The 25,826-nt window shown below is 41.5% G+C and overlaps 3 protein-coding genes across 3 annotated transcripts; 2 read left to right on the top strand and 1 right to left on the bottom strand.

The window, feature by feature from the left end:
• The first annotated feature begins 8,700 nt into the window (after positions 1-8,700).
• On the top strand, positions 8,701-11,989 carry LOC121982316 (AP2-like ethylene-responsive transcription factor ANT). The gene is made up of 9 exons (XM_042535326.1): positions 8,701-9,355; positions 9,466-10,093; positions 10,387-10,469; positions 10,586-10,594; positions 10,689-10,777; positions 10,860-10,933; positions 11,016-11,066; positions 11,139-11,215; positions 11,311-11,989. The coding sequence occupies exons 1-9, from the start codon at positions 9,025-9,027 to the stop codon at positions 11,901-11,903; spliced, it is 1,935 nt and encodes a 644-aa protein (XP_042391260.1). The 5' UTR covers positions 8,701-9,024; the 3' UTR covers positions 11,904-11,989.
• A 156-nt stretch (positions 11,990-12,145) lies between these two features.
• On the bottom strand, positions 12,146-14,318 carry LOC121982317 (branched-chain amino acid aminotransferase 2, chloroplastic-like). The gene is made up of 9 exons (XM_042535327.1): positions 14,048-14,318; positions 13,897-13,967; positions 13,640-13,814; positions 13,363-13,545; positions 13,154-13,285; positions 12,995-13,093; positions 12,801-12,917; positions 12,482-12,690; positions 12,146-12,385 (listed from the first exon to the last, which is right to left on the bottom strand). The coding sequence occupies exons 1-9, from the start codon at positions 14,093-14,095 to the stop codon at positions 12,274-12,276; spliced, it is 1,146 nt and encodes a 381-aa protein (XP_042391261.1). The 5' UTR covers positions 14,096-14,318; the 3' UTR covers positions 12,146-12,273.
• A 4,250-nt stretch (positions 14,319-18,568) lies between these two features.
• On the top strand, positions 18,569-19,945 carry LOC121982315 (homeobox-leucine zipper protein HOX19-like). The gene is made up of 3 exons (XM_042535325.1): positions 18,569-19,206; positions 19,289-19,368; positions 19,462-19,945. The coding sequence occupies exons 1-3, from the start codon at positions 18,886-18,888 to the stop codon at positions 19,751-19,753; spliced, it is 693 nt and encodes a 230-aa protein (XP_042391259.1). The 5' UTR covers positions 18,569-18,885; the 3' UTR covers positions 19,754-19,945.
• Positions 19,946-25,826: the final 5,881 nt, after the last annotated feature.

Raw genomic sequence — 25,826 nt, 5'->3', positions numbered from 1 at the left:
GCGGCACTCAGCGTTTTTCAATATATGGGTTAAAAAATACATCGGCTATTGTTCAGTTCCATTCTATTGCACCAACGCTGAGCCAACCGCCCGCTCTATTGACGACAAGTATATCCAAAGCGGCTCGCCAGCAATATGCTTTGCTAATACAGGTAAGGAGGTTAAATAATTCTTGAGCTCCTCCAGCGCTTTGTCGCATTCGGCATCTCATTGAAATTTTATGGCTCGATGTAGAACCTTGAAGAACAGATGGCTTTGGTCAGAGGACTTGGAGATGAACCTAGATAATGCGGTGATTCGCCCGGTCAGCCGTAGATCTTCGTTCATGTTGCACAGAGGTGACATGTCTTGGAGCGCTTTTACTTTGTTGAGATTTGCTTCGATCCCCTGCTCGATCACTATGTAACCGAGGAAGAGTCCACTTTTTGCTCCGAACAGACACTTGCTTGGATTGAGCTTGATTCCATACCTTCTTAGAGTTTGGCAAATCTCTTCATTATCTGCATAGAGATCAGTGGTTTTGGTCGATCTGCCGTTGGAACACTTTGTTCATCAACCTCTGGTAAGTGGCTCTGACATTCTTCAGTTCGAACGACATCATATTAAAGCAAAAGGTTCCATTGGCCATTATGAAGCTGACTTTCTCTTGATCTTCTTTGGTGAGCGATACCTAGTGGTAGCCTTTGTATACATCCAGTATGCGGATCAGCTCACATCTGACCGTGGAGTATACCATTTGATCAATGTGTGGCAACGAATAGTAGTCCTTCGGGCATGCCTTGTTTAAATCTCGGAAGTTAATGCAGACCCTCAATTTGTTGCCCGACTTGGAGACTAGTAATACATTAGCTAGCCAGCTCGGGAATTGGACTTCGTGTATGTGGTCGACCTCTAGCAGTTTTTCTAGTTCCGCACGGATGATCTGATGTTGCTTGGAGCTGAAGTCTCTTTTATTCTGCTTAACTAGCCTGGCGTCCGGTCAGACGTGCAACTCATGTTGTGCAATGGATGGTGAGATGCCCGGGAGCTCATGTGCCACCCATACGAACACGTCGTGATTTTACCTTAAACAGGCAACTAACTCCTTTTTCTTCTATAGCCATATCAATGACTATGAAAGTAGTAGCCTCTGGTCGGGTTGGATGAACTTGGGCTTCTTCCTTCTCGTCATATACCAGTGTGGGCGGGTACTCTAAGATTGCATTTACCTTTAGTCGTTGGTTCTTCCGAGCAGCTTTTGACTCAGTCTTGACCATCTCAACGTAGCATCGCCGAGCGGCTAATTAATCGCCCTTCACTTCTCCTACCGAGTTCTCGACTGGGAACTTGATCTTCTGACAAAAGGTGGAGACAACCACTGGAATTTATTCAGCGTCGGTCGACCTAGTATGATGTTGTAGGCAGACGGAGCGTCCGCCACGATGAAGTTCGTCGTCCTTGTCCTCTTGGGCGGCTCTTCTCCGAGAGATATGGTCAGCCGAACCTGACCGATCATCAATACTCCGTTGCCAGTGAACCCATATAAGGGAGTTGTCATGGATCGCAACTAGCTCCTGTCTATTTGCAGCTGATCGAACAGCTTTTTGAAAATGATATTAACCAAGCTACCTGTATCTATGCAAGTACAGTAAATATTGTAATTAGCAATTACCGCTTTGATGATCAGGACGTTGTCGTGAGGGATTTCCACTCCTTCTAAGTCTCGAGGACCGAAATCGATCTCTAGTCCTGTTGTTGCTGCTCGGCTGCACCCGACGACATGGATTTCCATTCGCTAGGCGTGTGACTTCTGGGCTCTATTGGAGTCATCGTCGGTCGGACCCCCTGCAATCATTGTTATGTCGCCCCCGAGCAGCATTGTGGTGGTTCTCCTCTTCCCGAGCTGAGGGTCGCGGCTGCTCAACTGATGCCCTCCAGATTTATGTTGGATGTCGATGCTCTTCAGCTGAGGGCCTTCTCTCTTCACACCGCCCTCCTGATCGATTGTGATGGTGATGGTCAGGGGATGGGGAGCGGTGGTGCGATCTTGGTGAGGCCGCTCGGTGAGGTCTCGGCTTGAGACTGTAACAGTCTTTAGTATTGTGTGTCGCCACCCAATCGAACTAGCAGAAGAGCGGCGCCCACTGTCGTCTTTCAGTGGATCTTCCCTACTCGGCTTCCACATGCTGGACCGCGTGTGTACGGGGCTTTGGGTGTTGTTATGTTACTCCCGCTTGGGGCCCCTTTTGGTGATGTGTTTGAATGGGTCGTTTGACATTCTGGGACGGTGGTTGGTTCAGGGATTGGTTCCCTCCTTCGAGCCGCTTGAGTCCCCTCCACATTGATGTACTTGGTAGCACGTCCGAGTAGATGACCGAAATCTTTAGAGGGCTTCCAGATGAGTGAGCGGAAGAATTTACCCTCTAATAGCCCTTGTGAGAATAAACTCACAAGGATCTCCGGTGTGGCCGAAGGGGCTTCTATAGCTACCTGATTAAATCTCGTAATGTAGGTCTGTAGTGCCTCCTTGGGCCATTGCTTGACCGTGAACAGATTGATGTTTGTCTTCTGATGGTTACGACTGCTTGCGAAGTGCTGTAGGAATGCCATTTGGAAGTCTTTAAAGCTATATATAAAGTTGATTGGTAGTCGCTTGAACCACCTTTGGGATGATCCGGAGAGCGTAGTGAGAAATACTCGGTATTTGACCCCATCGGATTGATAGAGTGTGGCCATGTTGTTGAATTTGATAAGGTGATCCTTAAGGTCGGTGCCCCGGTGTATTCTCAGATTTCTAGCTGCACGCAGTGTCGTAGCAGCCAATTGTCTAGGATCTCCTGAGAGAATTACCTGTTTAATCGTTTGGGGGAATCATCGAGCTTTGGTGTTTTTCTCTTACGCTCTTCTCGGGCAGGCACTTCCTCCGATAAGGATCCTCGGGCCCTATCCGCTCGACTTTGTTCCTCTGAAGGGGTGCGGAATAACACCCAATGATAAGAGATCGGTGCATCCGATGCATCTTCAAATGTGTCGATCGACTTGTTATTCGGACGACAAGCGGCGGTGTTTCTAGCTCGGCCTCCATGATCGGCTCGTTATCCTATTGCCGATGTCGCTTGTTCGTTTGCCTGTCGATCGGTGATCTCCTGCTGTTGTTGCTCCAACATCTTGGCTGCTCGTGCTTGTGTCAGCATGTCCAATTCTTCTTGCGTCAATGTCACGGCCGTAAGTCGTCCAACGCCCTTCATCTTCACATCTAGGATACAAGTTAATTCCACAGACGACGCTAAATATAATCCTATCCAACTATAGCGTGGATGGCAAGCTGGGGATGTGGCTACGCAATTGACACAATGAAGATTCCACATAGTCCTGTAACACAAAAACGTCAGTGTCGGGCCGGGAAGGGGTTCCCGACGTTGGCCCTCCGACGCTCAAGTCAGTCTTTAGTGATCTCACGAAATGGAGAACTGTAACTAAATGATATAGAAGACGAAGTTGAGCATACATTTCCCTGTGGATGAGAATCTCCTTTTTTAGTGTCACTGTAGTGCTCGTGCATGCGTCCCAATGCATACACATGTTTTCCTAGGTGTCCTAGGAAAAGATAAGACGAAAAGTGTCTCTGATATCATTTCGTAAGCAGTCATGTAATCTTCTAACGTGGCAGTCTGGAAGCTTATAAAGTACTATTTATCTGCTAGACATGCCTTGCTGTTAGCGACACAAACTCTCAAAAGAATATGATAAGATATTTGGTGGGACCCTGCTCGGCCAATCGGCGTTCACTCTGTCAGGTTTCACTCGCTCGACAATGTCATTAGGCCTACTGGCTCGTCTCTTCTAGAGCTTCCCAACTGCCCTCAATTATTTTCGTCTGATCGGGCGTGACACTCAGTCAGCGAGACTAGTGACTGCTTATCTTTTTTTAATGAACGGAGGGCAATTTATCCGGTCGAGAAATGCCCGGTTTACTTGTCTCTCAAGCTGATACCATCTGCTCGACAGTACTCGGTCCACTCGACTGTAGCCAGTCTACTCGACGAGTTTAAATACTCCGCTTAACTTTATTTTTCACATCTTCCGACTTTCTTATTTTGATCTATTTTTAACGAGATCACTCATCCTTATCGGATCAAATACTATAAGGTAATGATCAAATACTATAATTTTATAGTGCAATTGAGTAATTTATAAAGGGCTGAGGAGGTGGGAATAAAAAAAAACAGGGAATGCGATGATAATGATTCCTATAAAACAGGGGCATTTTTTTTTTAACCATTTTAGATCTTTTCTCAGACCGTTCAAACGCTGCATACACCCACTTCTACAATTTGAGTTATATATTACGCAAAGAATGCTATTTTGTTTGTTTACTGTGTTTGCTCATTCAATTCTGGCTAGGACATGCATCTTTATCAGCAGCAGCTGCTGCTGCTGCGGTTGTTTCCAACTTCAGCTGGCAACGTCACCAGAAGGCATCAGACACACATGAAGCTTTTATATATATATAAATATTCACTATTATCCATCTGAATGATTTTGCTACCTCATTCATTATTGTGTTCTATCACATAATTCAAACATCAAGAAAAAGAAAAAGACAAAAAAGAAAAAAGCGATCCATGCACGCATGCTTAGATTTAGGCCCCATGCACAATGAACTTTCACTAGGCCATTACTCGCACACATCCATAAAAGTTTCCATCTTTTAGCGATCGATTTGATTTCCTATCCATGCAATCTGATGGAATAATTAAAGGCGAGTTAATAACGATAACATTCCCAGAATGAATGCTCCTAGAAAATTAAAGTAAAAAAAAAAGTAACAAAACAATATCCTTTTCAGCTTTCACAGGGAGCTAGCGAGACGGCATTGACCCGCCCTTTAAAGACCACACTTCAGCATCGAAGCCACTGGCTTCTTTAGTCACATGCCTACAGATGGGAATGTTGCGACATGCCCTTCATCATCCATTTGGTCCTTCACTTTGACAAGGACCCTACCATGGATGGAAAGAGTCCTCTCTCTCTCTCTTCTTCCCTCTCGGCTCCCGCAGTGCTGCTAGTAGCTAGCTAGCTAGCTAAGCTAGCTAGGCGTGGTTATTTATGTATATATGTGTGTTTAATCTGTCCTGATGCCAGACTCGGCCCCTTTCTTCCCGGGGCGTTGGCTTTATTATCCTTAGCTGTTCTTTCTCCGTCGCACCAGTCGCTTTCCATGATGGTGGTGGTGTCGTCAGTGAGGTCCTCCATTGTCCCCTCTTTTCCATCATCCGCCTGTTAGTGGAAGCAGGGGCGAGGAGAGTGGGCAGGGGAACAAGGACTTCAGGATAGCCGATGAATCTATTTGCAAGACATTAAAAGAGGACATATGTTCTGTCATAAATCATAAATACCTTCAGACCAATTTCATATATATTTTGTTAAAAAAGAAAAAAAAAAATGCTCCTATCTTGGCGAAGACAAGCCAGAAGGAAGGTGAGTAGGACGGATGGCTGGGGGTTGGATGTTGACCCCTCATTGAGTCAGGAAGGAGAGACTTTAATGGCGACTTTAATCGGGATTTGGAGCCTCTCAGTAAAGTGGAATTCTTCGTCTGACCTTGCTTGTGCTGCTGCAGCACAGCACCTCTCTATCTCTGTAGCAGCCTACGTTACTGTCTCGTTTTGTACTGCCTTTGTCGCTCCCATTCGCTAGCTACCAAATAGGATCCTTGCTAGTCTGCCTTTAGGCTATCTGAACTTTATGCAAGGGATCTTGCTTGGATTTGGCTTGGATTTTGCGCTTCTCAGGTGAATGAATGACGAGCAGGCATCGCACTTAATTGACCATAGTATTCAACAGTGATCGACTGAAACCAGCTGCATGACGTGGGCTTTCCCCCTTGCCTGTCAATTTGCATCAATGTAGTTCTTGTAACACTGACTTGTAAGATTCCGTGGAGCAGGACAAAGAGTTTCTGATAGAGTTCCATTAACGGCACTTACGAGCTGTAATCAATAGCCATTATTTGTTTTTCTTCTCTAAAGATTAACCTTGAATTCAGTTAATTTTCCTTGAAATTTACTTGAAGGACAACATACATGATTGGTGGAATGAGTATCTGGGAATTCCTTTATGCCGCGTGCGCTATGCTGCATTACTGCTGTTGCTCGTGTCAAGATGCATGTTACATTTTTCTTTCGTGTTTCATGCCCTTTGTTTACTTCAAAAAGTGTTTTTGCAAGTACTGGAGGATCTACGCTAACAATTCCTCTAATAAAACCTATTGCATGCTGATCTTTTGTTTTGTTCTTTATGCCAAACTTCTCAGTTGTTTCACATGAGTTCATTCTTTTCCTTGTAATTAATCTTACCGACTGAATCTATTCTCATTGCCTTAGCCCCACAGCCACCGAGTATTATTTATTTATTTATTTATTATTTTGCTGAGAGAAAGCTAGCTAGCTAGCTAAAGAATGTTTCACCACTCTAAAGTGAAAGCTAGACTCCTTCAGTGCCCCACTACTGGTTTACGCATGCACTGGAACAGTGCCAAAAGTAGATGTACCTAAATACTTTACTTTAGCGATGTGCAAGAGATGACCAAAACATTTCAGGTCAAAGCTTGAATTTATGAACTGCAGGTTTAGCATTGAATACTTTACAAGATTAATATGTAGCAAGAAGCAAATACATGGACACCGACCATTAATTGTTCGAGTTCAGCAACTAATTAGAGAGATCTAGTTCTTTAAAGCTTTAGGTAAAGGTGATATAAGAGAAGAATAAATGGTATTTTTTCAGATTATTTTTTTGATGTCTGGAAGATCAATGGATCGAAAAAACAACTAAATGAAGTATGTTAAGATGATGAACTAGATAATATGACTTGAATAGGGCTGAAGATGTAAGAGGTAGATATAGGATAGAACACATTAATACTATTGTATGATCTTGTATATAGGTGATTCTTGCAAGTAGGAGATTTTGTGACTTGGATTTGTGGCTTGAACAATAAGTGAGATTGATTCAATTAAAATAGAATGACCAAGGGAATAAATTAAACTGACGAAGTCTCATGCATGGAGTTTTGTGAATTTAGTGAATTTGAGGTTAGAGATCAAATTTTGATGCCTTGTCTTTCTTTTTTTTTGTCTGAATTAAAGGATATGATAAATGAAAGTGTTCCTTTGTATATGACTCATGTTCATCATACTTGAGGGTTTGAGTTCTTGATGATTCTATGCCCTATGACCTTGACCTTTAGTTCTCCCTAGCTAGATCATCTAATCTATCCTCAAGTTACAGAACTAGAGAGAAGTATGATCTTGCTTTAACATGCAATTATTTAACAAATGTATTGCTGCTTCCAGTTCATATATCTGTTAGATCAAGACCATATCTTTCTCTAGCAAATGATAATATTGAATATGTAAATTATGATGTATGAAGGTTAGCTTTGTTTTATATCTGCAATACATTTTCCCCTACCCTCTCAAATATAAGAAGTACTGTAGCTTATTAAGACTCTTACCATCTCTCGACAAATGGACATTTTCTAACAGATGAGGTACAAACTCATTCAGATCTACACAAGTATTTTTGCAGCAGGATCGCCAATAACAGTGTGCCTGATACGTCGCTTTAGATATATATAATCACAGGCAATTAACTTACATATCTCTCCTATGTACATCCTTGTATATAGGCGTATATATTCAATTCAGATCCATCCTACAAAACTTTTAGTTTTTTTTTTATAGTTTTTCTTATATTTGTTTTAGCAGCCTACGTGAATGCTCCCTCTCGTATGGTACGTACGTAGTTGGTGATAGACTCGTGAATGATGATTGCAGTAATCAGAAAGGAGATGGGTATAATGATACATGTTTGTGGATGCTTGTACCTGAAACATCTCTCCTCTGCCTTTAACCTTTTCAGATACCCAATGACAAATCATCATTCTACATGGAAATCTGTCCCTTAATTTGAAGACCAAGCATAAGTGATTATATATATATATATATATATATATATATATATATATAATCTTACTCTCTCTAAACATCCTCTACCCTACACAAAAAAGGCACAACAATTGAATGATGTTTGCCTGTCTGTTATAAATAAAATAAGCACTTGGTCGTATGATTTCGGACAAGCTTCAATAGAAGATTGAAAGCCCATCAAACAGCAGTTTTAACAGATGTTCATTACGTTCACTGCTACACCTATTTCAATCTATTGGTCTAGTAGTGCAAGTTTATAGCAAAATCAATTCTCTCTTATAAATTACACTACTTTATATATAAGTGTTCATAATTAGTTTGATCTTTTATTTAATACCTTTGTCATGTCTATTACTATGCAATTTCACTGAATGCTTTTGGATATTTTAAATGCTCGGATAAGAACAAGCGAGGACAAATATTTAATAATATTTTACCCAATGATGTGTCCAATAGCTAAAGGACTTGTATTCAAATGATATACTTATTCCCCAAAAAAAGTCACTCTCTAACTCAGTCACTAAATTGCTCTTTGGCAAATCAAATTAAATTTATGGAGTATTTTAGAAAATAAAGTTTGTTAAATACTAATGTATATATATTTAATGAAAAATTTCTTTGGATTGCCCTGCCCCGCCCTGCATTGTAGTACATAAAGTACTGTTGTGAAGTGACTACTTGGACAGTCGTCCTTTCTGTCAACTCTATCTCATGGCCTGTACACTGAAACCAGCAGCCTTGTTTGGTTATCTCACCACCGTCTAGCTAGCTCGTTCCTTGATAGCTCGCACAAGATGTGCGAAATGGCAACCACATCACCAACAATATATCGATGATCTTCTTTCTCTTTGAAAGGATCTCAACAAGCTAAGGCTTTGGAAAGAGAGGCTCAAGAGAATATAAATTTGCTGTGCAAAGCTTCTCTTCAGCTCCTGAATTCATTCTTTCTTGCTTAGCTTGAAACCATTATGCCATATCCTACATCTCTACTCTTTTAGCTTCTGTTTAAGGTTATTCCTAGAGTTTCTACATATCAGTTCTAGGTAGGAGCATGAAATCCATGAACAACAACAACAACAACAACTGGTTGGGCTTCTCTCTCTCGTCTCCCATGAGCATGGACGCATCTTCCGATCCTCACGGTCGCCAAGATCATTCAACCCATCATCACCAAGCTCCAGTACTCTCGTTTGGCACCACGTCTGCAGTGCCATGCAGCATCTTCCTTTCGCCTCAAAGTAGCAACTCAGGGATTTGTTATGGCATGGAAGGTGCCGAGAATGAAGCATCATCACTCTACCCTCAGTTATCTGTCATGCCGTTGAAGTCCGATGGATCGCTCTGCATCATGGAAGCCCTCAGCCGATCGCAGCAGCAAGCTGGTTAATTATTATTATTATATGTCTTCTTCCATCTACAAATTAAACCGTGCTAATTAATTCTTAACAATTAATTGTTCTGATCGATACATTTACTGCCGTTGCTACAAAAGGGATGATGCCATCCCCGTCGCCTAAACTAGAGGACTTTCTCGGCGGCGGACCGCACATGGGAATGCATCATCAGTTCGCCAACGACGACAGCGTGGCGGCCATGGCCTTAAGCTTGGGCTACGGCAAGGATTCTGAGAGCCAAGGCCACAGAAACAACCATTCCTTAACCCTTCTCCACAGGCAACACCAACTATACTTCCAACCACTGCAGGAAGCGGCTGGGTTATGCTCTAATCTGGCGAGCCACGAGATGTATGATGCCGCAATGGACGAAGGATCCACCCATGACGTCCACGAAGGAATCCCCGGCCTCAAATCCTGGGTGAGCAGGCACTACGATGGCGGCAGCAATGGGTGTTGCGGCGATGAAGCTGGTCTCGGACCTGTCTCTGTCGGAGTCGGAGCCATTGGGTATGGGGATCTGCAGCCCTTGAGCTTGTCCATGAGTCCTGGGTCGCAGTCCAGCTGTGTCACAGCGCCATTGCAGAGCTCTGCTCCGAGTGAATGCATGGCTTTGGATGCACCAAAAAAGAGAGGCCCTGCCAAAGGGGCCCACAAGCAAACTGTTCATAGAAAATCAATCGACACATTTGGCCAGAGAACCTCTCAATACAGAGGCGTCACCAGGTCGTTTGCGTTCTTAATATGCATGCATGCCTTCAATTGCTACTCTAATGCGGTATACTAGCTAGACATTCATTTAGCTAGAGTCTGCATATTTTTCATGCTTATGGTCATTAATTTGCTTTCACAAACGGCAAACCCAACCAATAAAGGTATTACAACAGTATATTGTTTCCTTATATCTAGATTTCTGAAAACCTTTTTTTTTTTAATCTACATTGATTGTAATTATGAATAGATCGAAATAATTATGTTGTCTGATTCCACCAGTTCATCTCGTGTGATTCATGCTTCAGGCACCGGTGGACCGGTAGATATGAAGCGCATCTTTGGGATAACAGCTGCAAGCAAGAAGGTCAGACGAGAAAGGGCAGGCAAGGTGATCAGTCTTGATTAGTTTGTTTTCAGTCTAATATTCAAGATTCCAGTAAAACTCATCTAACCACAACTTTTTAATCTTGTTAATTTGCCATGTTATTCCTTGCTCTGTCGCAGTTTATCTCGGTACGCTTTCCTCGATCGATTCTAAAAAAATATCAACTTCAATGCCTCCGCGTCGAAGAGTTTATTTATCTATGCCGTTTCTGTATCTGATCAGGGGGTTATGATGTGGAGGAGAAAGCTGCTAGGGCGTATGATTTGGCAGCATTGAAGTATTGGGGACCGTCGACACATATCAACTTTCCGGTAACGATTGATTGATCGATTGAAATATTCTTTAACCTTGGAACATTAATGTTCTATTGGCTGGATAAAATCATGCATGCAGTTGGAGAGTTATCCAGAAGAGCTTGAAGAAATGAAGAACATGAGCAGGCAAGAGTATGTTGCCCATTTAAGAAGGTAAATCAATCTCCTTAATTTTCTCGATTCATCACTTCATTTCTTGAACTTTGCTTTGTCGTACGTCTCCTCTTGTTTCCAGGAGAAGCAGTGGGTTTTCACGAGGAGCTTCAATTTACCGCGGCGTCACTAGGTTTAATTTGCTTCGACTCGTACTAGTGATTCTGTTTTCTGATTCTGTGTAGTTGATTTTTCATTAATTCAGGCATCACCAGCACGGAAGGTGGCAAGCTCGAATTGGTAGGGTTGCTGGAAACAAAGATCTCTACCTTGGGACTTTCAGTATGTTATTTCTCTTGTTTCACATTAACAATCGATTGTGTTGTGCTTGATTCTCAAACGAAATTGGATTTTTATTTTTTGTTTTGTTTTTTCAGGCACACAGGAAGAAGCAGCCGAAGCCTACGACATAGCTGCGATTAAATTTCGAGGCGTAAATGCAGTGACTAACTTCGACATAACAAGATACGATGTGGAAAAGATACTGGAGAGCACTACGTTGTTGTCGGGCGAGCACGCTAGGAGAAACAAAGCGATCGATGCAGGGAGAGGAGAGCCAGCATGTGGTTCAGAACGCAACGGCTGCAGAGACGCCGTGGAGAACGACGACGCCTGCACTGCTCCGGGCTGGAAGATGGATCTGCAATCTGCTCCTCCGACGCTGGAGCCCAAGCCGCCCCTCGCAGTAGCGCACCACAACGCACAATTCTCCCCTGTTCTGCAGGGCTTGGTCGTCGAAAACTTAAGCTCAATGCAAGTCGTGGGCGACTTGGAGATGCTAGGGAGTACTGGCCATGCAGGGACGTCGTCGATGCCGAGTCTCGACAGAAGCGGCTTCTTGGCCGCGAACACTGCGAAGCCATCGTCGACTGCTGCTGCTGCTGCTTGGGCAGCGTCGGCTCAGCTCAGGCCGAGCATGTCCATGTCCCAGATGACGGTTTTTGCTGCGTGGGCAGCGGATGCTAATTGATTTCCTATCTGTGCCGGTGGTTCTCTTTGCCTTAAACTGTAGGTCTTTATTGATCCCCGCCGGCGGGGGCGATTTTGGGGCGGAAATTCGCAGAAATTGTAGCCCTCTCCGAGCAGAATTCTATCACTTAACGATATGTTGTTTTAGTTTAGGTTGAAAAGAAAAGAAAAGGAAAAAAAAAACTTGGGATCTCCGACAAGAACATGCAAACTTTTGACCATGAGTTTGGCCGTTGCTGAGAGTTCCACATTAAGGGTTTATAGGTTTTCATTTCATCAATCAAAACACATTCCAATACACTATCCGCGCCTATTTTCAGCATTCATGTATTGAAAAATAACTGCATATATAAAAAAAATTATGGCCTCGATCAGATTTCCACTGTCCAATTTCTCTCGTCCTTTGCGAGGCCCATCTGAATGTCTACGAGGATTTTGTGCAGCTTTCGGCTCACACTCGTGTCCCCCGTTTGGAACTGAAGCCTGCAGTTCAGCATTTTGGCAGTCAAGAACAGAGAATCGAAGTGAAGATAGATACTGGGGTAATGCAGAAAAGATCATTGTGAATATAGCAGTTACCTTTGACCTCGATAAGTGATGCTGCCTACGGGAGCAACAACGACAGCAGTTCCTGTGCAAAATACTTCATCGGCATCGCACAGTTCCTCTACTGCAACGAGCCTCTCCTCGACCTGATAGCCATAATCTCGCGCGATCTCCATGATGCTTTTGCGTGTGATCCCTGGTAAAATGGTTCCCGTTGTCACTGGCGTCGAGATCACATTTCCCTGCGTGAAAGGTTTTTGTAAAATTTCAAGTTTTTTTTTCCCTTCTCGTTCGATCTGAATAAAAGATTTTGATTAAAAGAAAAGGTATAAGGCATGGAACGAGCGTGTACCTTTACGATAAATAAATTGCATGAGGATGCCTCCTCCAAATACTTGTTCTCAACAGAGTCAAGATATATAACATCGGTGAATCCTTGGCTCTTTGCTTGTTTCTGTGCCTTCAAGACCTGAGAAACCAAATAGAGCGAGCGAAAACCTTGATTATGAATTGGGGTTGAGATTGAATAGGAAAAAAGATAAATACCGGGGCATAATTGGAGATCGTCTTCACACCCCCTGTTCCACCAGGAGTGGCACGATGAACTTTTTCCTCTACAACAAGATGAATCGGAGCCCAACCCTCCTGGAGCAAATCCAAATTAAAGACATCGAAGTTCTTTCTATGAGAAACCACAAGATTTACCTTAAAGTAAGTTCCCACGGGCGAAGCATAGACTACGAACATGTATTCTGGTGCTGGAGCCAGACCAAGAACTGGTCCACTCCCAATCAGCAATGGCCTGATATAGAGAGCCCCTTTCCCTCGAGGAGGCACCTGCATTAATTATTAGAATGCAGCTCCAAAGGTTCAACTTTTCCCAATTAATTCAATCAATCAATGCACCTACATACCCATCTTTTGTTAGCCAGCACTGTCTGTTTGACGGCATGAATGAATTGGTCGACGGACGGGGACGGCATGCACATCCTCTCTGCCCCAACCTGCATGCGAATGGCATTCTCTTCTGGCCTGAAGAGCAGAAGGCCATTGCCTTTCTCCTCCTTCCTGTACGCTTTCATACCTTCGAACAGACCCTGATCGATCACCACAAAACATGCTATACGACTATAAAGGAGAAGAAATTAATCTAAACAGCTAGCGATGATCAATCACGGGAAAAGTACGTACCTGGCCGTAATTAATAACTCCCGACGACGGACTTAGCTCGATGTTTCCATACTTGTTAAGAGCTCCAGTCGAGAATTCTCGATCCAGAGTGCATCTCATTACGTACATAAAATCAGTTTGTACGAGTCCGAAGCCGAGCGCATCCCAGTCGATGTCAGTTCTCTCTTCATCGCTCCTGTCGGGCAGAGAGAATTTGATCGAACCAGCTGTAAAGCATGCATTACATGAAAAGATCATCTTCCATGAAAGAAACTGACCTGGCCGTGTCGAAGCATTGCTGCTGAAAAGAGGAAGCCGGGCGCGAGGCGAAGGAGCGGCATTTCATTCCCTGCAGACCCCGGAGGAAGCTAATTATAATTAAAGAATACCAAACAAACTGAAAAATAATCTGAACGCAATTAGACGGACCCTGGAAAGCAAGGGAGTCCAGGAACCGAGAATTCTCCTAGCCAACATGGCTGATCTTCAATCTCTGGTCTCTGGTGAGGAGCGAATTAGGAGGAAGAGATCTGCGAGTTATCGTCTCCGGTCGTCAGCCTCCTTAAGATCGATTGAGTAGATTGTCCGCGGCGAGGATGGATGGATGAATGAATTAATGATTGTTGCTTGCTAATTGGAGGAGGACAGAGTCATGACAACTCGCAGTCTTCCAAACGCTAAGAAGAGATAGGAAGACAGCGGTTTCAGATGGATAGGTGACAGGTAAAAACGTGTCATTTGGGTTATTTTGGAAAGATATTGATTTGCTTTTAAAATATATTAGGTTTTATTTTCAGAAGATATTAATTTGATTTGATTATGTATTGTTTTTTTTTTATAGATTTTGAGGTTTTACACATAATATTAAATAAAATATAATTTTTTTGCCTTTTTATTTCTTTATCTTTTGTTTCTTTGAGGCGTTGCTCACATAATGACGTAGAAAAGAGGTAGAATGAATCTGTAAGGAGTTTGAAAAGTTAGTGACATTGAATGAGGAATTTTAGGGTTTATAATATTTCTTTTTTTACGGGCATTTTAAAAATAGTAACAAACTGTAAGGAGAATGATCGTCATGGGTATGGCACTAAGCATAAGAAGTACGGAATCATACTGAAGGAAGATTAATCAAACGCACACACGATTCTAGACGAAATCTACGAGGCAAATCTAAATCGTGGGGATAAAATTAAACCCAGACAAGGACGGGCTGCTGCAGACCTCCACAATTGGAAATTTTTAATTCACAAAGTGAAGGCGATAAACGTGCCAGCAAAGACCCCAAAAAACAGAGAGCCGTTCGTTCCGGCCCACCGCACTGAACACGATTGTCATTTAGCTAGCCAGACGTGGGCTCCATAAGTACCAAAATCATTGGGGTTTCCCTGAACTTTTGTGAACTCGAACAGAAGATGGCAAGGAATGGGCGTGTTCAAGCGTTTCAAGTAATTCTCTGCGTGCGTGGCGTGCTTATCTGGTGACGATGACGCTGCCGCGGCACACGGACGTTGCGCTGATCTGTAGGCTGTAGCGAAGACAAAGTGAGCGTGGTGGCTGGGGACGTCTCGGTCGGTGCCAGTGTTCTGTGTATCAAGATAATTAAACGTGAGTTTCTCTCTCTTTCTTTCTTATTTTCTAAGGATGGATAAGGACTGTGGACCTTGTGGTTTTGACTGATGAGGCAGGAAAGGGAATTGAATATGGAAGGAATGGTCAAGAGAGAAATTGAAGTTTAGTTAAGGACAGCTGAAAGTGCTCCGATCCTGCCTCGCGAAGATGATAGATTTGGATCTTGTTTGAACAAATCTACACCGGCACTTGTGTCCTTGTTCGATAAGTGTGCATTAGTCATTCCAGCTTCCACCTACAAGACAAGGGCGCGCACTGCCTTCGCTTTCCAAACTTTGCGATGAAGTGTCGAGTTTACATACTTCTATAGCAACATCTTAGCTTCCATGAGCGTGATGTGGTGAAGATTTCTTTAATAAAAAGATCAAATTCTAATATAGACGAATATTTGAGAAATTGCGGCCTTCTAATGTATAAATTAGATGGAAGTTCATCTACCTATAAATTATTTTAAAAAAATTAAACAAGAGAAAAAATAGAAATTTTGATGGCACCTATAATTATCTATATTATCAAAAGATTTTTTCCCCCAAAAACTTACGAAAACAACGTCCGATAATTTGATACTCAAAATGCATTCACTTCACCTTGAAACTGTTCCAAGGTGAAGTAACTTTGAGCAAAATTGGATTTAAACTATTTCAACATAAAAATATATATATCATCCTAAAGGTGCATATAGTTTTGATCAAGCTACATCATTTTAGAACACTTTTGCACAAAATTGTATCATTTTGGAATAACTTTGATTAAAATTATTCTAAGGCGAGCACAAAGATTATTTTAAAAATTAAATTATAAATAAAGTACCATTTTGATAAATTTTAAAAGAAAGATAATTTGTTAATTATGTGAATAAAAAAGGACACCGTTTTGATTTTCTAAGCATACTTAGACGTTGATTAGACGTATGGTTGGTGATCTTGTTCGAATAAAGGAAGTTGAAAAGTTAGGAATGGGGTGAGTGCTGATAGGATGAAGACTTCGACCTTGAAAAATAAAACTAAAATCAAGAAAGGGGTATCTGGTGTTGACTTTCCGACGTTCAAATCAAAATCAGGAAGAAAGAATATAGTAATCAAGAAAATAGAAAATCTTGCCTTCTTCATTCCTAGCATTCCCTTTATATCTTTTTCTATGATCATTCATATGCCCTTATTTAATGATATTAATTGTCAGAGAAAGACTTATTTAGCTTGACTTATGTGCATTAATAATAAATGTGGTATTCTTCTTTGTCTTGACTTCTTTGTATTTAATGATACAGCGGCTCATTTCACTACCGATCGGCTCATGATGCCCCGATCGGCCGGGTGATGTCCCTCGGCCACTCTTTTGCTGATCGGGATAACCATGAGTCTAGCGTTGACTGTTTTGACTTTGACCGACACCGTGTAAATTGACTCGTGACAGGTTGATCCGCTCGCCTAACCGCTGCTGGATGATCCGCTCGACCTAATCCTTCGCCGACCGGGATAATCAGACGTCCAATGATTTCGGTGTTTGATCATCTTAACTTTGATCAATATCGTGTCAACTGACTCGTGACAAGTGAACCCTCCCTTTATTGCTGTATCAGTTGGCTTATTTTTTTATTTTTATTTTCTCAAAATCCCTGAAATGGTGGGTTTTTTAATCAAGTCACGGCATTGGTAAATTCCTTAAATTTTCTTGCTACTTTACTCTTTCGATTAAAGACTTCCTCCAAATTTCCCCTGATTTTCCACAATCCGATTTTCATTAGTGTTCATCAAAACACTCCTACTAATATTTGACAAGCTGATTCGTGGACTTGTTACCAAACTTGACGTATTCAAGTTCTTCTGCACAAAACGTATCCAATTATAAATGAATGCCCAAGCAAGTTCAAAGTAACACTCTTTTTGAGCAAGCATTAAATAGTTTTACTTATTCTCAAACAAAAACTAGTTTCAGAATCATAGCTAATTTGACGAGTCTAAATTGGCACAAAATGATCCACACAAAGAGATTTCTAAATCAAATTGGATTGTTTGATTTTATTTGTATGCACCCAAATTATTTTTTTCTGATGGTGACTAAATACAATTATTGTGATCTTAAAAGTATAGAGGAAGTTGAGTCATTTTCATGACTTACAAAAACATTAAAATAAAATAAATTTTTTAAAAAAGTCCCACCAAAGATTTATGAGGATTGGTGATGTTGATGGAGGTTGAAACTGATCCAATTTCGAGGAACTAGATTGGGCTTTGCCCACTATTCTTGCAACACATTGAGTTGCTTCATTACTTATGGCTGGAAATTTAAAAGGAATAAAAAAAAATCTACTTGACCTTTCAATCATTACACAAATTATATAACTAAGAATTTTCTTTGTTAGAGATACATCAGAGTTATACCTCGACTCAATGCTTTCCATGATAACAACAACCAACAACTATTGACTATGTATGTCCGTATATTTATTTTAATATCTTTGTCTATTCTGATTCTCATCTTCTATGCTCGTGTACGGACTACATTATTTAACCTTCAGTTTCATATAATTGCAGTAGATAAATATACAGGAATACTAAAATATCCTAGCACCTTCTGTGCTCTACAGTTCGAAGCTTTGTAGTTACTCTTAATCACAATAATAACTTAACCGAGAATGCAAAATTGAATGAGGAGTCATTAATTCTTACAATCCGACTAATCCTAAATATGATCGGTCCTATTCTACGAAAAAATTGTATCGGTCACAAAAATAAATTAAAAAATATAGATAGATTTTTGACAGATGATCAGTCTCATAAGTTTTTTAAAAAATTTCAAATGTTATGTAGTAAGTTTGTCCCACTCTTCTCATAGCACCATAGCCCGGCATATCAAAATTTTGATGATGATGATGATGATGATGATGATGATGATGATAATTATTATTATTATTGTTGGTTGGTTGGTGGGTGGGTAGAACTCAATAATTGGGAGGCATTTCCGATTAGGAGAAAAGGCTTCAGGGTTGGCTCCACATCACATTCATGAATTGCGTAGGAAAAGTGTGAGAGCAATTCCTCTCCATCCATTCCGCTCCACTCCTCACTCTGCTTTTGCCCTTTTGCCCTAAACAAGACATGGAAGGCCACGGTGCCATTAATAGCCATAATTGTTCCGATCGCTAACCAGCCAGCCCATGTGTCCACCTCACTGCCACCGCCCCTCAGCCCAGTAAAAGGCCCGGCACCAAGGCGCGTGAGGCGGAGCCCACATCCACCGGAGATCGAATGGCAACCATCAAGGGAACCAAACACGTCATGTCATTCCTGAATTTCTTCCATTTACGACGTAGATAGTTTAATTTATGTGGAAATTGAAAGATACAACACAAATGTTATGACTGACTGACTGACGAGGAAGAAATTGATGAGGGAGCTCAGCTCAGCAGTCAGCTCAGAGTGGAAGGAAGGAAGGAAGGAAGGAAGGAAGGGAGGCGAGCCAGCGATGTCACGCCTATAGCTTGTTGTTTTTCGCTTAATAATTAAGTCTTCTTTGCTTTCGAGTCCTCTGCTTTGTCAGTCAACCTGGGAAATTAAGCTTTTAGTTCCTTGTTCATGCCGCGCGCGCTATAAATCCTCGAATTCTACTCCTCGTAACCACCCGATGCGTGCCGGAGTATGAAGGCTGTGAGTCTGGAGACCGACGCCTGCGACACCAGCCTCGCGCTCGGCCTCGCCGTCGCCGACCGGAAGCGGCCGCCGCTAAGCAGGGAAAACAGAGCGTCGGCGGAGGCGGCGGCTCCACCGCTCAGCGCCATGTCGTCGTACTCCGCCGCCCGCACGCCGTCGCCGGAGGCCAGAAAGGAGAAGAAATTTACCGGCGGGGAAGAAGGCGGCTGTCTGGACAGCGACGGCGGAGGCAAGAAGAAGCTGAGGCTCACCAAGGAGCAGTCGGCCATGCTGGAGGACCGATTCAAGGAGCAGAGCACCCTCGATCCCGTAAGTTTGATTAAATTATTCGTCGATTAATCATGTGACGCGGTGGTTACTGATCTTACCTACCTAATTCTGTAACGAGCAGAAACAGAAGCATGCCTTGGCGAAGCAATTAAATCTCCGGCCACGGCAGGTGGAGGTCTGGTTCCAGAACAGAAGAGCAAGGTTTCACTCTAACAGACTATCGTCTTCCTTCTCTCTTTTAATCGAGATTTGGACCATTTTAAGCACGTTTAAATGATCAACTAACTGCCGCAGGACGAAGCTGAAGCAGACGGAGGTGGACTACGAGTTCCTGAAGCGGTGCTGCGAGTCGCTGACCGAGGAGAACCGGCGCCTGCAGAGGGAGCTGCAGGAGCTGAAGTCCCTAAAATTGGCATCACCGGCGGCGGCGGTCTACATGCAATTCCCAGTGGCGACCCTGTCCGTGTGTCCTTCCTGCAAGGCCATCGTCGCCGGGAGCAACGCCGGTGGGGCGGCCGAGCCGCTGCAGGTGGCTCCGAAGAACAATCTATTCAGTAATCCCTTCGTCCGCTCCACAACGTGCTGAATCCATCGATTCCTCACGCCCAATTGACTAGCTAGCCAGCCCACGCCCTCTCTTTTCATCTGGGGCGCGGCAGAAATCGCTGCTGATCGGGAAGGAAAGTAGTTTGATCGATATGTGTTTTTATCATTTACAGACACTTCATGTGTAGTTCCAGTGCCATTTGTGATTCTACTCTTCTCCTCTTTCACGCCATGCAAGAACTTGATTTTTTTTTTCAAGAACAAGATTGATTTGGTTTGGGAGGATACAGAGAAGCTTATCGCTGCCAATTTCCTTCGTTCGGGAGGAACAAAACGGTGGGGCGTGATCGAGATGGCACACGTGATATTGCTTGTGAAGTAAAGGGAAAGCGTGTGGGGGAGAACTTAGGAATGATTGGTGAGCATGGAGAAACGCCTCACTAAATCATCCATCACACACGAATGGTAGGTGAGTCTTACACACGTAAACACTTGAATTAAAAAAAAAAATTAAAAAAATTGTTAAATTGTTACCTAAGATATATATGGTTCGATCCAATTACAAGATATTTGTAGATATTTGATCAATAAAAAATTACTATAGGATCAAATGGATTATCATAAATTCAGTATGACCTACCGGATTCAATATTTTTAAATTAAAAAAATCTAAAAAGAAGAGATACAACATGATCTTTATGATTTATCTTGGTAGAAACTTGAATAAAGTTGACGTTAATGAAGTTCAATATTAAGTCCGGGAGCAAAAGTCCAATCTAAGTATCAAGGCTGCATCACCATCCATCCTAGAATCCTAATCTATCTTGGGTGGGCCCTCCTTGTTTCCTCGAATCCTAATGTATCTTTGGTGGGCACTTCTGGTTTCACCTATGTTATAAATACTAGAGCCCTATCCACATCGCTGTGTCAATGATTACACATGCCAAGTTTGTTAGACTAGTCTACTCACATGTAATGGAGAGGTGGCCAACAAGAGTTCTTCACGCTTGGCCCTGGTCTGAATGGTAGGCCATTAATAAATTTAATAAAAATTTATTTATTTATATTCAATATACATTAATTAATTAAATAAATTAATTAAAATAATTTATTAAACTAAATAAATAAGTTTTAACGTGTTATCCAAATGTTCGTAAAATTATTATCAACGTGTTAAATAAATAAATAACTTTCAAAATAAACAAATATGTCTATATTATCAGACACAACCAAATAATGTTTAAATAAATAATCAAATAAATTAAAATTAAAATTTTAACTTGGTTATCTTACCAAATAAATTTGAACACAACTAGTGTATGTCTCACACTGCATGACTAATCAACCGAGTTGTTTGATGGAAAAAAATTAACAAACTCATAAATGTAATTATACTTTGGCACAATTTTTATCCCCTGTGAATTTAAAAAATTTGTTCTTTATGTTTAATTGAATCAATGTCACATGGAAAGTAATCTCGTTTTGAGAAATAATTTGGATTTTTTTTTAAAAAAGTGATCTTTATTTTATTATTATCAAAATGATGTTACAGCTTTTAAGAATATCAAAATAACAGTTTATCCTGATGTTTAATTTCCATACTGTTTACAACTTAAAATAAAATTGTTCGTATTTAATCAAAATTCCTATACATTAAGTCATATCAAAAATATATATTTCTAATTTAATTAAACTATTTTAATAATATTGAGATATTATAATAATTTTTATCAAAATTCTTACTATATAAAAAAAACAAAGAGACATGATTGAGATTGCACACGTGCCTGTCGACCCATCCAGAGCAACGATGCAAAGCTAGAGGGGAAAGCAACGAATTTTAATAAACGATGAACCGGTGAAGACAACAAGGACAGCGATAGCCCACTCACTCACTGATGATTAATTAACTGTCGGTGTTTCTACGGGGTGTGAGTTAATCATGGAGGGGTCAATTTTTAATGAGTGGATATCTAATAAAGATTTACCATCTTTGACGTCCATTTGACGATCAATTGTAAATTAATCTTATAATTTACTGTCATTCAAATAACTTAGAAATGAATATAATTACTGTTTATTATAATTAATTAATAATTCTGGGTAAAAATTCTCAAACACTACTATCTTTCAATTTCTTTTATATTCAAAGCCCTGATACATGAATTTGGTTAAATGCCCGGAGTGATGGATAAGTTTGGCAGTAAATTCATTTTTTTTTTAAAAAAAAAAAATCTTAGCTCTGGAACGGATATGAGTTGGGGTAGGCTTCAAGTATGGAAGGGATTGGATTTACAAGACTAAGTAAAAAATTTATATAGGTTATTGTATTTTTTTAATTATATAATTGAGTAAAATACTACACAATCAGCATAATTATTAGATCATTTACTTAATTCTTCAGTTTAGTTTGGATCAACTCTATCTTATTCTTTTAAAATCGTTCTAATTTTCGTTTGTTATCAACATTTATTTTTCTCTTCTATTTTCTTTTTCCGTCCTTTATCACTTTTAAATTATGATTACTAATCTATTTCAGTATTTTAAGTCATTTTAAGGAGTAAGTAAAGTCGATATAACAGTTTAAATCTTATTTACCCTTTACGTTCCAATCATAGCGATCTGGTCTAAAAATTAGAGATGGCGTGCTAGACAATTGGTTGCAATGTTGACCGAGCAAAGATCTCCGGATTGAATCGAAGATTATGGGCTGAGGTGCTAAGCTCCGAATTGACTAGTGGTTGCAATGTTAATCGGGCGAAAGCCTCCAGATTGAATCGAAGACTATAGGCTGGGGTGCTAAGCTTCCTGCACATACTTAAATGAGCCCACAAACCATTAGCGCTCAAAACTAAGGAAGGGATCCTTGTCGAAGGCTCTCCGACGCTCAAATTAATGTATCACCCGAGCAGGAAGTAGAACTGTAGATGAGTAGTAGAACGTGTGCAAGCGTAATAAAGAGTATTTTTTTTACGCACCTTACCATCGAAGAGGACTCCCTTTATATATTACCTATGTAACCTCCGCAATTTTGAGAAAACAAAGAATGTCATGTGTCAGAAGTTATCCAGTAAGGGAATATGTACAACCCAAAAGTATATAATCACCCTCCTAAGAATCTTCCATTACTTGTGTACACCCTTTTTATAACTAACGGTATTAATGAGTCAGTTGAAGGAATATATATAATGTCATAATTTGTTGGATAATGGAAAGTGAAGAGTAACATTTGAGAAATGTTCTATTGAATGCTCATGTTAACATAGAGGAATATTCTCTGACAAACGGTTATTATTCTCTGACAGACTATTGTAATTCTCTACCATTTTGTCTCTTGAATATATCTTTGCTAGATATTTATCTCAACCGATCATATATTTGCATAGGGCGATAAATAGAACCTTGAGTTATGTAAAGCTGGTTGACCTTTTGGGTCTGCCTTGATATGTATATTGTATGAGGTTGGAGATCTGATGATATAGTAAGGGAGAACCAAGTCTCCCAAGTCTGGGCAGTTTCGTGACCGACCGACCATTTATAGGGATACTTGTTCCTAAAGAGCAGGATGTTGACCCTTGAAAGGTCCAATCGGAACCATCAGTTGATCGTCCTTGTGCTTGGGGACTTGTCCTCGTGGTGACAGCTCAAAGTTCGAAAACCTAGCTAGATATCTTCTGAGATTTGCTCTGCATGCTTTATGGTGGCCAAAATATGGAGCATAATCTTAGTCGATTTTATGCTCGGTCGCTCATATGTAGGAGGACGGGGGAACGAATAATGAAAGTCCATATACTTGTCCTGTCATATATTGTTTACTTGGAGGTGCGTTAAGTTGTGTTCTGAGTGGAAAGTTAGACCATTGAAACTTGGACGAATATATTCCAGGATGGTCTTGTGGCAGACTTGTATATTACTGGACGGACTTACTAAACTTGGGTGTCCCAAGGGCAACCAGCTATATGCCAAGTGTTCTGTTACTAGCATTGTTGGTTGCTACTCGGAAAACCTAGAGGTTCCACTGTACAAAAATTTTTGTACAAAGGTCTGAACCTTTTCCTAGTTACCATGTGTTCTTTTAAATTAAATTTTGGATCGCCTGCGGAACTTAACACGTTTGATCCAAAACTTAATCTATTCGTTCTTTTAGGTTTTGACTTGGGTCTCCTGCGGAACTTAACACGTTCGACCCAAATCACCTTAAGTTATTAATTCCATTAAATATTAATTTCCATAATCGGTTCCCAGTACTGACGTGGCGAGACACATGACCTTCTTGGATATGGGAGCAACCACCACCGACTAGACAAAACCTTTTATAGAAAGCTAATATTTAATTTCCTAAAATAACTTTAGGTTAACCGAAAAGAACAACCAAATCACAAGGAAAAGAAAAAACAAAAGAACACGACATCGAAAAACATATTCGAAATTCTAGAATCATAAGCCTCTTGTATTTGGTATTTTTCCAAAAATAACTAGTATGATGCGGAAAGAAAAACTACTAGTTATACCTTTTAGAAAGACCTCTTGATCTTCTACCGTATTCCTCTTCTAACCTCGGACGTTGTGTGGGCAACGATCTTCCGAGATGAGAAACCACCAACCACCTTCTTCTCCTCCTAGCTAGGTTCGGCCACAAAGAAGCTTTACCAAGGATGAAGAACAAAACACCAACCAAGCTCCAAGAGATGCAAGCTTTCTCTCCTTCTTCTTCTTCTTCTTCTCCAAGTAGTATCCGGCCTCCACAAGAGCTCCAAGCAATAGAGAGTTTCGGCCACCACAAAGAGGAAGAGGAGAAGAGATGATGGCCGGCCACAACACCAAGGAAAAGAGGGAGAGAAAATAATAGAGGTTGTTCCATGAAGGCACCCTCACCCCTTCTTTTATATTCCTTGGCCTAGGCAAATTAGGAAATTTAATTACAATAAAATTTCCTCAATTTCCTTGACATGATTTGTTGGTGCAGTTAGCACTAACGGTCTAACTCAGGTTTTGATGAATGACAAATCAGGTTAAGTTAGGTTCGTTGTTATCTAACACTCTGATCGAGTGTGCAGGATAAGTCCAGCTAGGTCGACGGGCTGACCGGATAGCTGGCGAGAAGTCCAAGCGGGTCGACGGGCTGACCGGACGCTTGGCGAGAAGTCCAAGCGGGTCGACGGGCTGACCGGACGCTTGGCGAGAAGTCCAGCTAGGTCGACGGGCTGACCGGATAGCTGGCGAGAAGTCCAGACGGGTCGACGGGCTGACCGGACGTCTGGCAGGTAAGTAAGGTAAGTCACTGGAGGGGAGTGACTGTGAGGACGCGTTCCCGGGAAGGGGACATTAGGCGTCGATCAGGCTTAGATCCATTTCGGATGTCTAAGTCGAGATCGTGACTAGATTCCGGTCTCGGAAAGACGGAATCTAAGTCATACTCTTTTTATCCATCTGTTGAACTTTAACTGTGCTAACAATCTGTTTTACAGGATGTATATTTGCCTCGGACTAACTTTGTTTTGCAGGAAAAGGGAGTTTTCTAGAACAAGGTGGTCCGGGCGCCCGGAGGGGATCCGAGCGCCCGGAGGTCCGAGCGCCCGGAAGGCGAATTCTATCCAGCCAAGTCGTCTCCACGTGGAGCATCTCGGTTTGAGCAGCTACGTCACATTCCAGGCGCCCGGAAGGAATCCAGGCGCCCGGAACAGCATATAAAAGAAGCCCCAGGCAGGAGCTTCAGAATCAATCAATCAAGCTGAGAACTCTTCTACTGCTGGTCTTGCTGCTCGACGTTCAGTGCGACGCCAACAAAGCTCCGACACTACGCTTCGTTCTTTTCCCCTTTTTGTCGGTATTTGTTTTCAGTTTTCATTAGCATTCCCTATACGGTTCTTTTGTAATCATCATTTCGAATTGCTAGTGATTGCCCAACGAAAGTGGTCAAGGACCACGGGCATTCGAGTAGGAGTCGTCACAGGCTCCGAACGAAGTAAAACCATTGTGTCTATTTTACTTTTCCGCTACGTTTATACTCGATATTTTTGAATCGATATTCACCCCCCTCTATCGAATCTAACGGTCTTACAAGTGGTATCAGAGCAGGTACCGCTCTGATTTGGTGCAACCACCAATCAGAC

This window comes from Zingiber officinale, chromosome 5A (assembly GCF_018446385.1).
Source record: "Zingiber officinale cultivar Zhangliang chromosome 5A, Zo_v1.1, whole genome shotgun sequence".
NCBI lineage: Eukaryota > Viridiplantae > Streptophyta > Magnoliopsida > Zingiberales > Zingiberaceae > Zingiber > Zingiber officinale.
The sequence above is the reverse complement of the archived record's forward strand: the minus strand, read 5'-3'. Positions and strand labels throughout refer to the sequence as shown.